This window comes from Rhagoletis zephyria, unplaced genomic scaffold (assembly GCF_001687245.7).
Source record: "Rhagoletis zephyria isolate East Lansing unplaced genomic scaffold, Rhagoletis_zephyria_1.1 Rzeph_scaffold_03185, whole genome shotgun sequence".
NCBI classification, from domain to species: Eukaryota; Metazoa; Arthropoda; class Insecta; order Diptera; family Tephritidae; genus Rhagoletis; species Rhagoletis zephyria.
This window is the reverse complement of record NW_016160268.1, coordinates 56,709-67,397: the sequence shown is the minus strand read 5'-3', so window position 1 is coordinate 67,397 and position 10,689 is coordinate 56,709. Positions and strand designations below refer to the sequence as shown.

Below are 10,689 nucleotides of genomic sequence, written 5' to 3'. Positions count from 1 at the left end.
AAGTTAAATTGCTGAAGTTCGAGTGCCCATCTAGCCAGTCGCCCGGAAGTGTTTTGTTGGGAGTGAAGCCATTTCAGAGAGTGGTGGTCGGTGATGACGGTGAACTGATAACCTTCAAGGTATGGCCTCATTTTACGGATGCTCCAGAGGACGGCGAGGCACTCCTGTTCGGTGGCTGAGTAGCGTTTTTCCAGGTTGGACAGGCTTCGGCTGGCATATGCTATGACCCGTTCTCGTTCCGAGGGGCGTTGGAATAGTACTACGCCCAGCCCTTCGCCGCTAGCGTCGGTTTGTAAAAAGAAAGGTCGGGTGAAGTCAGGGCAGCAAAATATTGGTGCGCTGGTGAGTTTGTCCTTTAATGCCTCGAAAGCGCGTTCTTGCGACTCGCTCTACGTCCAGCTTTGACCCTTTTTGAGCAATTGGTTGAGGGGAGCGGCGAGCGTTGAAAAGTCGGCGATGAAGCGACGATACCACGAGGCGAGTCCGAGGAAACGTCGGAGTTCTCGGATATTTTGTGGTGCGGGCATCTCGCGTACTGCGGTGACTTTGCTGGGATTCCTTCGGATCTGATGATGTGGCCCAAGTAGTGCAATTTCTGCTGCACAAAGCTGCATTTTTCGAAGTTAATTTGCATTTGGTGTTTCTGAAGCCTTTCGAAGACTTCGCGGAGGTACGACAGGTGTTCGGAGAAGGTATCGCCTAGTATGATAATGTCGTCCAGGTATGCGAATACTTTAGGTTGCAGGTCGGGTCCGAGAACGGAGTCGAGAGCGCGTTGAAACGTTGCGGGCGCGGAGTGTAGTCCGAAGGGCATCACTTTCCATTGGAAAAGTNTTGCGGGCGCGGAGTGTAGTCCGAAGGGCATCACTCTCCATTGGAAAAGTTCTCGACCAGGGACAGTGAAGGCGGTATATGGTCGTGAGCGCTTGGCTAAAGGTATCTGCAAATACCCATTTTTGAGGTCGATCGTGGAGATATATTTTGCTTCCTTCAACTGATCCAAGATCGCTCCAATCTGGGGTAACGGGTATGCGTCTGCTTCGCTGGCGGCATTGAGCTGGCGGTAATCGATACACATGCGCCAACTTCCTTGCTTTTTCCGAACTAAGACGATGGGGGAGCTGTATGCGCTTTTGGATGGTTCAATCCTTTCCCCCGCAAGGACCTCGCCCACTTCGGCGTTTATCACCTGCTGCATGGCAGGGTTGCGTGGATAATAGCGTTGTTTCAGTGGGCGATGATGCCGGAGTGTGATCTCGTGTTCGGCGGCGGTGCTGGGCCCGGTGATTTTGGAAAATCGCTCTCTGTGAGTTTCCAAGATATCGGCTAGTCTTTTATTTTGTTCCTCGTTCAGGTGTGCCCTTTCAATTAGGCTGCATAGTATCGAATCTCGGCGGTGGGGCGGGAGCTGGTGGCTGGTTGTCTAGTGACACGACGATGCCACGCTTTGCCAGGAAATCCATTCCCAATACCATTTTTTCAGCCAGATTGGAGATGACGGCCACCAGTGTGTTTGTTGCTTGGCCGTTATATTTAATTTGGACAGGATAGGAATGGGTGCTTGCGACGCACGTTTGGTCGGCTAGCTGCACGTTTCATTTGTTGGGATGCGGCTGAATATTGCGCTGTTCCAATTGCTTGCGTAGATATCCGTTGATGTATGTTAAGGTGGCTCCAGTGTCGATTAGGGCTCGGACGTTCATGCCTTCGACCAGGACGTTCGCATAGAAGCGGCCATCGGGGCCTTGCCAGCCTGGTTGAGACGTGGTTGGTCGATCGGTGGGTGACTTGAAGATGGCTGTCCTCTCCTCGTGACACAGGAAATTCCTGGAGAGGGTTCCATCTCGTCCGGTGGTGTCCGCGCTTTTTGCACCTCCAGCAGGTGTTCTGTGCATCGTATCGTTCGCCTAATGTGGATAGGCAGTGTGCTGCTTGCCTGGTTTGCCTGCCCCCCCCCCCCCCCCCCCCCCTTTTGAGCAGCTCATAATCGTCGGTGAGTTCCATTAATTCTTCGATAGTCTGGAACTCGCTCCGTTTTATGAATAATCGGTATTCCACTCGCAAGCCTTCGTAGATGCGCTCCAAGTGGTCGTCGCTGCACATCGTTGGGTGCTGTTGGATCAGCGTTTGGAGGGCTAGGATGTAATCCTTGTCCTTCTCTCGGCTCTGCTGTTTCCGCTGGCGAATAGCGTCTTCCAGCTGACTGACGTGTCGACGGGGAAGGAAGAATCGTTCAACTTCGGTGCGGAATATAGCCCAAGTGGTTATGTGTGGCCTTCGGACGCGGAACCATTGTAGTTCTCTGCCGCGGAGTATTTCGGATAGGGTTGGGAGGAGTTGGTCTGGCGTGATTTGGTAGCATTCCGCCCGCTCCTCAATCCTCTACAAGAAGTCATGCAGAGTGTCGCCACCGGAGTAGTGAACATCCCAACGGCGGACGGTGCTCACCACATCGGTGCTGCTCATATGGTCTCGTTTCTGGCTTTGCCCCCCCCCCCCGCGTGCAAGAGAGAGTCACCAAGCTTAATTGCCGGAGTTAGTTCGTGTGGTGATTTCACCATGCTAGCTTCATCGGCAGCGATCTCCATATCCAGTTCTCTGAGCAGGTTTTCGGTTGATTTGCGGTTTCTTTTTGCCCTGACGAAGTTACTGAGAGTGCTGCGCAGATCGGCGACGGTGCTCCCCTCACCGGGTATATGATGCCTCTTGCATTCTTCCACCAATCTCTCTTTCTTCAATAGATATATCCAGCCAAGAGAGTCAGTGTTTAGTGTGGTGGTATCATTTTCGCTCATCCCTGTGTCATTTACTTGTCGTGGTGTGTTCGATGAACCCGCTTCCGCAGTGTTGGTGCTTGTTGAGGTTTTTACACATGCGCCTGCAGAGCTGGTCTCTGCTCGGGCGCCATTTATGAGGTGGGTTTTGTCGAAGGCTGAGGTATGCTTAGCTGCTCCAGAGCCCAGCGAATGTCCCACTAACCCACACCAAATAAAACACACACGCGGCTATCTAGAAGGCCGGCAACTTGTCGTGCAGGGGAGAGCGGAAGGTAAAGAGCGAGAGTCGGTGTCGGAGATTATCCGGTGGGTAATTTTACGGCGACGTGAGTGCTACTAGTGACAGCGAGATTAGCAGTGGTACGCGTTAGTCGTAGCGAAGAGCGTGGAAATGAGAGCAGTCGCGGTGGTTGTGACGGCGATGGCGATGGCTGCGACGGCAGCCAGCAGTTCCCTTGCAGTGGTGGTGGCGGCCTCAGCGGTGACGTTGGCAGTGGCCCATATAATGATGAGGGCGGCAGCGACCTCCCGCAGTGGTGTTGTATGCGGCCCTGATTGTGGCGAAGGGTAAATGCGGCCCCTTTTAACTACGACGGTGACTGCGGTACTGGGCGATGATGGCAGTGGCGATTACCGTACTCGTGACGGGTAGTAGTGGTCGGCCTGGGGCGACGATAATGGCGGCGGCCCCAGTAATGAAGACAGTAGCAGCGGGCCCTGATGGTGGCAACGGTGACAGCGGCCCTGGTTGGCGATAGTTATAGGGAATTTACATGAGGCGATTTTTCAGGCGATTTTTAGTTGAAAGCAACAATCGCCTGGTGTAAACAACCTTTCAGCTAATCACTTACAATGAAGTTGGTCGGCTCCCTACTTTCGTTCAACTTTTGGTTCAACTAATCGCCTGTGAGAGTTGAATCATGTAAATTCCCTATTAGCGTTCGCGGTCCTCGGTGATGATGGCGGGCGACCCACGGTTGTAGCTTCGGCCTTGGGGCGGCAGTGGTAATAGCGGCCCCGGTGATGAGAGCAGCAGTACGGGCCCTATCGAGTTTAATTTAAAATTCCAAATGAAATTATGCTGTTTTTATTTGAAGTAAGCTAATTTTCTCTTTGATGTTTGAACTACAAAATCACTTAAATATAAAATTTTTTAAATTACAAAGTTGAAATTAACACAGTACAATAAACGACAGTAACACAAATACAAACCCTACAATACTCCCCCTTCTAGAGAATTAATGTTATATAAATTCAAAGTAACTCGTTTCTTATTTGATGTTGTGTTATTAATTGTATTAGTGTTTGTTTCTGGTATTAGTTCTGTTTCAATGATTGCCAAATCTTAACTCACCACAGTTGAACCCATNCAAATCTTAACTCACCACAGTTGAAACCATCACACCCGTTCTCACCACACCTCAATTTGGGAACTGTTTCTGGATTTGAGACATTCGTAAGACTAAATCAGGATTTTCAAGACCATTTCGGGATTTTCGGGACTATTTTGGGATTTTCGAAGCTATTTCGTAATTCTTTAGGGATTCCCGGAAGCTTTGTTTGAGATTTTCGGGATTCTCGGAACTCATATCGGGATTTTCGAAGCGACTTTCAAAATATTTAGGGATTTTTGGAACTAGTTTTGGGATTTTTGGGACTTTCGAGATTCTCGGAGTTAATAGTGGGACTTTCGGAAATATTTCGGAATTCTCGGGATTTTTGGGACTCCTGGACTTTTTTTGGATTTTTAGGACTAATTGCTAGTTTTTGGGATTTTCGGGACTATTTCCAGATTTTAGGGATGGACTTCGGATTTATGGCGTTTTCGCGATTCTCGGGAATAATTTCGGGACTGTTGGGACTTTCGTGATTAGTTAGGGATTTTTGGGCGTCCGGGACTATTTCGGGATTATCGGGAGTAATTTAAGTATTTTTGGGACTTTCGGGTCATTTTTCAGATTTTTGGGACTTATTTAGGATTTTTGCAACTTTCGAGTCTATTTCGAGATTGTCGGAAGGAATTTCGGAATATGTGGGACTTTCGGGAGTATTTAGAAATTTTCGGGACTAATTTAGGAACTTTGGGACTTTCGGAACTATTTCAGGATTTTTGGTATTTTCGGGACTATTTCGTAATTCGCGGAACTGATCTTGCGATTTTTAGGACTAATATCGGGACTTTTGGGACTTTCGGGAGTACATCGAATTTTTTGGGTCTTTTGTGGATTTTTGAGACTTTCGGAACCATTTCAGGGTTTTCAGGAATATTTCGGAATTTTTGGAACTAATTTCGGATTTTTGGGACTTTTGGGACTATTTCGGGGTTCTCGGAAATAATTTCGGGACTTTTGGGACCTTCGGCGCTATTTAGGAATTTTGGGGACTCTCGGTACTATTTCGGGATTGAAGGGAGTAATTTGGGTATTTTTGAGACTATTTCCAGATTTTTGGGACTCATTTAACACTTTTGGAACTTTCGGGTCTATTTCGAGATTGTCGGGAGTAATTTCGAGATTTTTTGGACTCTTGGGGGTATTTCGGAATTTTTGAGACTTTCGGGCCTATTTCGGGATTCTCGGAATGATTTCGGGACTTTTGGGATTTTCAGGAGTATTTCGGGATTTTTGGGACTAATTTCATTTTTTTGGGACTTTGAGGACTATTTCAGGATTTTTGGGCCTTCGGGACTATTTCGTATTTCTCGGTACTGATTTCGGTATTTTTGGACAAATTTTAGGATTTTTGGGGCTTTCGGGAGTATATCGATTTTTTTGGTCTTTTTTGGATTTTTGCGACTTTGGGAACCATTTCAGGGTTTTCAGGAGTATTTTGGGATTTTTGCAACTAATTCCGGATTTTTGGGACTTTCGGGCCCATTTCGGCATTTCGGTCTCGGAACTGATTTCGGGCCTTTTGGGATTTTCAGGAGTATTTCGGGATTTTTGGGACTAATTTCGGATTTTTGGGACTTTCGGGACTATTTACTGAAGCATAATAAATTTTGCGCTTCCGATACAAGTACTTTTTTTCCGATACCTACTTGAAACGCAGTAAAAAGTATCGAGTAAAAAACTACTTGGTAATGTGAGAAAAGTATCGAGTAAGTAATTGGATTTACTTGTATCGATTTATCCCTAGTTGTTCGTATACCTCACAATAGAAGTGCAAAACTATCGATAGTCAGCACATCGATAGTTTTCGATATTATTTTCAAAACTATCGATATATCGTCGATAGTATCGTATTTATATGGTTTTGGCTCAATTTTCGTATGAAGATTTCCTTAAGAATATATTCCGAAATTACGTTTCGATTACCTTGTAAACTGCTGGTCACTTTTTTAATTGTTTAACCGTTAAGTTAGAAGTAAAGTTATTGAAAATTTTAAATGAATTGAAATGGAATAAAATTGGGCGTACTGAAATTTTATAATTGTGGTTTTCGATATCCTACGTCATATATACGGCATTCATCAAGTAAATTTCAAATTTAGAAGAAGAAAACATTTTTTATCTGAGAAGTAATGGTTTTTATCTACCTTTTATTAAATAGTAAATAGTGGTGCATAGATAATCAGCCCTATCACTGAATCCATCGTAAGTTCGACTTTCGTAGAATCTACGAAATTGCGTTCACTGAATCCATCGTAAGCATGACTTTCGTAGAGTCTACNCGAGTAATTTAGGTATTTTTGGGACTTTTGGGACTATTTACTGAAGCATAATAAATTTTGCGCTTCCGATACAAGTACTTTTTTTCCGATACCTACTTGAAACGCAGTAAAAAGTATCGAGTAAAAAACTACTTGGTAATTTGAGAAAAGTATCGAGTAAGTAATTGGATTTACTTGTATCGATTTATCCCTAGTTGTTCGTATACCTCACAATAGAAGTGCAAAACTATCGATAGTCAGCACATCGATAGTTTTCGATATTATTTTCAAAACTATCGATATATCGTCGATAGTATCGTATTTATATGGTTTTGGCTCAATTTTCGTATGAAGATTTCCTTAAGAATATATTCCGAAATTACGTTTCGATAACCTTGTAAACTGCTGGTCACTTTTTTAATTGTTTAACCGTTAAGTTAGAAGTAAAGTTATTGAAAATTTTAAATGAATTGAAATGGAATAAAATTGGGCGTACTGAAATTTTATAATTGTGGTTTTCGATATCCTACGTCATATATACGGCATTCATCAAGTAAATTTCAAATTTAGAAGAAGAAAACATTTTTTATCTGAGAAGTAATGGTTTTTATCTACCTTTTATTAAATAGTAAATAGTGGTGCATAGATAATCAGCCCTATCACTGAATCCATCGTAAGTTCGACTTTCGTAGAATCTACGAAATTGCGTTCACTGAATCCATCGTAAGCATGACTTTCGTAGAGTCTACGAATTCTAATTTCGAAATTCGTAGACTGCTTTCACTGAACCCACTCGAAATGTCAAATCGAAGAAATTTTCTACGACGAGTTTTAGTTGGCGGGAGAAAATTGAAATAAGCGAAAATAAAAAAAGCAAATCCAACCAATACAATGTAAGTAAATTTGATAAAATTAACAAATTTAGTAAAAAATAAATTTTTAAATAATTTTTCACAGGTATAAAATTGGGACGACGCGACAAAAGTATTCCTGTTTGCTGGAAATGCTGAATGAGAAACCAGATATAGCACAAGGGTTTACTAGGTACTCAAAGGAGGAAGTGACTGCATTTTGGGAAAACGTTGCAAAAGAACTGAATAGTATTGGGCCGCCTATAAAAGATGTGTCTACGTGGAAAAAAGTAAGTCATTTTAGTCCATACACTTCACACCTTTAGTTCATACAATCTTGAAGCAGAAATATTTCAACTAAAGGTGGGCAGGGTAGTATGTACAAGTTCACAAAGTGTTTAAACTATCTAAGGGCCGGTTGCTCAAAGCCTGATTGACACTAATCACCGATTAACATCGTTATCGACGTTTTCGGCTCCATGCATATAACATGGAGTCGATAACGTCGATAACGATGTTTTACCGGAGATTAGTGTTAACCAGACATTGAGTAACCGGCCCTAAATATTTTAGGTGTGGTGTTATTGGAAGTGCTATGTCAAACGCAAGCTCATGGAAAATAAAAGAGAGCAGACAGCTACGGGGGGCGGAAGAAATCGGCAGCATAGTTTTACAGATTTGGAGGAGGGAGTGATAAAGCTAGCAGCGTTAGAAGTCTGCACCTCAGGCTGCAAAAACACAGTTAGTGTCGGACTACCTGAAGATCCTCAGGAAAAAGGCCCCGAAACCGATGCTGATGTGTCCATGGTGTCGGAAGCTTGTGGTTNGTGTCTGAAGCTTGTGGTTCATCACTGCCACGGCGTACTTCCACTCCACAAAAACGAGCGGACTCGGAAACATTAAACGTACTGAGAGAGCAAGTACAGATGCAAAATGAATTTTATGGAGGAAGCAAAGAGCATTTTAAACGTCAGGAAGAGAAGTTGGAGGATATTGCATCAAGTGTCCGCCGATTGTGTCGACTAACAGATAAGACGTACGAACTAAAAAAGTCTGAACTTGCTGAAATGCGACGACATAACCTTGCGTATTCAACTTGGTTGCTGAAAAAAATAGAATAAAGCAAGAAATGTTAGAAATAGAGCTAAGAAAATTAGATTTGTTAGATACAAATAAAAAAAACTAAGTGTGAATAAAATAACTAAATAACGAAATAAAATGAATTTCAAATAGTTTTGTTTATTTTGCTAATTAGATGAATATCAGTATTTATTATAAAAGTGTCATCAAAATGGATTGCCTAATCTGTGATGCGGCTTCATTAGTGCTAGTGGCTGCTGTTTCAGGGGCTTCGTTGAGGGATAATAGTTCTGGAACATATTCATTTCTATAACGTGGTAGTGCAAGCAAATGTTGTGTAAAGCCGCTGCCACGTTCACGATTTGGCTTACTTTTGAGGGTTCGTAGTGGAGTTCACGAGCTCTTAAAAGATATATGAAACGATTTTTTAAAACTCCAATAGTTCTTTCTACTATATTCCTTGCTTTTGAGTGTGCTTTGTTGTATACACTTTCTGGGCTACCTAATTGTGGTGCACGAAAAGGAGTCATTAACCATGGCTCCAATGCATATCCTGCGTCACCTATGAAAAATATCATAAATATCATACAAACATATGCGTACATCCATAGTAAATTTGTATGTACCTAATAATAAGCAATTCCTCTCGCCTTCTAAATATTTCCTCTCACAAAAGGACCTTGCACTACTCACATTCCATATGTGAGAATCGTGATTACATCCTGGGTATTGTGCATTGACGTACCTGATTCGCATTTCATTGTCACAAATCTTTAAAAATAAAATAAAAATTTATAAAAATTTTCAGTTTTGGCTTCTGCAAGCATATACTTACAATCATGGCATTGGATGCTGAATATACCTTTCCGATTATAAAAAAGAAATTTGTCCTCCTTCGGTGAAACGATTTTTATATGCGTTCCATGCAAACTGGCTTTTTGTGTTTCTGCGTCTGTCATATTCAGATTTACCCAATGAGGATATAAACGTGCTTGCAGGACTGCTAGTGTGNGTGATAGCTGCCTTCCAAAAAGAAAGCGTAGCACAGATGCCAGGCGTGTGATTTGATTCATTGATGTTGACCTGGCGTGAATTGCGCTTCCCGCCTCTAACTCACCGAGCACATATGTGAAAGAAGCTTTGTTAAGTCTATAATTTTTTATAAACCTATTTAAAATAAAAAAACGTATCAAATAATTTGAAATAAAAATGTTTGTTTTAGTTACATAGCCTCGTCTAATTCAAGTGGATTACTCGCATCTCTTAGAGTTTTCCTTTGAATTTTTAAGTTATTCCTTTGATAATTTTCTTCTATTTAAGACGATCGCACAAGCTACGGTATCCATTTTAACAAAATATTAGTTTAAGAAGTTTTACAGCATGATCATTTTGCTTAAACACTTTGTTTACTTCACAACAGCTGATTTCGAATGGCCGTAAATTAACATTTGAGTTTGGCAGTTTTTTTTTCGAGTTCACATGGATTCAGTGATAGCAATTCTTTCGTATTTGTAGCGGACATTCGAATTCGTAACTTTTCTACGAGGGATTCAGTGATAGGGCTGAATATTGAAAGTTTTGGTATAAATTAATTTTTTATCAGTTTTTAGCGGTATTTTAAAAGATGCAAGGTTTTCCGTCATTTTCGAAATTTGACATTACTCATTTAAAAAAGTAGCAATCAAATTTTTAGTTCAACTTGGATGTTTAAGAGAAATGAAAAGAAAAGAATAAAACTAAAATAAATATTGAATCCGAACTGAATTCCGACTACCTTGACCCTTAGATAATAAACAATAAACGAGCGGATTGGAAACTAGGCCTTTCCAACCGTCACGAAAGCGCGACTGGGTGGATCGGAAACTCGGCCTTTTCGACCACCCAGGAGATACCAATAAATGGAGTAACCCAAAAAGAATAGCGCGGATTGGAAACTCGGCCTTTCCAACCGTCTACATAACTTCCAGAAAATTGCATGCGTTTATATTGACATAAAATAATTGCAGTGATAAAGAAATAAAGTTATTTAAAAATTTCCGTAGAGAATTTTGTATTTTGTATTTAATATTTAATATTTACATTTTAAATCTAAATCTAATTATAGAATGTTAAATCTTTGTTGCAATATAAGTCTAACAGACTGTAAAAAATAAATAAATAAATAAATGAATATGTTGTATACTTCTTACAAAAACTGAATTAATGTAAAATAATTACAAAAAAAAAGCTTACAAACCCTAAGTGCGGCCGACGCCGCCTACGCAAAAGGTGTTCTCTGCAAAAGGTGTTCAGTGCCTTTTCTTCGCAACACAGAAAGATAATTCTACGT

General features: G+C 41.8%; 2 protein-coding genes across 3 annotated transcripts; one reads left to right on the top strand and one right to left on the bottom strand.

Annotated features, from left to right (window-relative positions):
• The first annotated feature begins 7,224 nt into the window (after window positions 1-7,224).
• On the top strand, window positions 7,225-8,183 carry LOC108368563 (uncharacterized). The gene is made up of 3 exons (XM_017623438.1): window positions 7,225-7,322; window positions 7,387-7,570; window positions 7,854-8,183. Coding segments are annotated over exons 1-3 (516 nt in total). The 5' UTR covers window positions 7,225-7,320.
• A 346-nt stretch (window positions 8,184-8,529) lies between these two features.
• On the bottom strand, window positions 8,530-9,360 carry LOC108368560 (putative nuclease HARBI1). Of its 2 annotated transcripts, none has more exons than XM_017623436.1 (3): window positions 9,196-9,360; window positions 8,987-9,131; window positions 8,530-8,922 (listed from the first exon to the last, which is right to left on the bottom strand). In XM_017623436.1, the coding sequence occupies exons 1-3, from the start codon at window positions 9,199-9,201 to the stop codon at window positions 8,567-8,569; spliced, it is 507 nt and encodes a 168-aa protein (XP_017478925.1). In that variant the 5' UTR covers window positions 9,202-9,360; the 3' UTR covers window positions 8,530-8,566. The 2 variants fall into 2 exon arrangements, with proteins under 2 accessions (XP_017478925.1, XP_017478926.1); XM_017623437.1 differs by having other exon boundaries at window positions 9,223-9,360.
• Window positions 9,361-10,689: the final 1,329 nt, after the last annotated feature.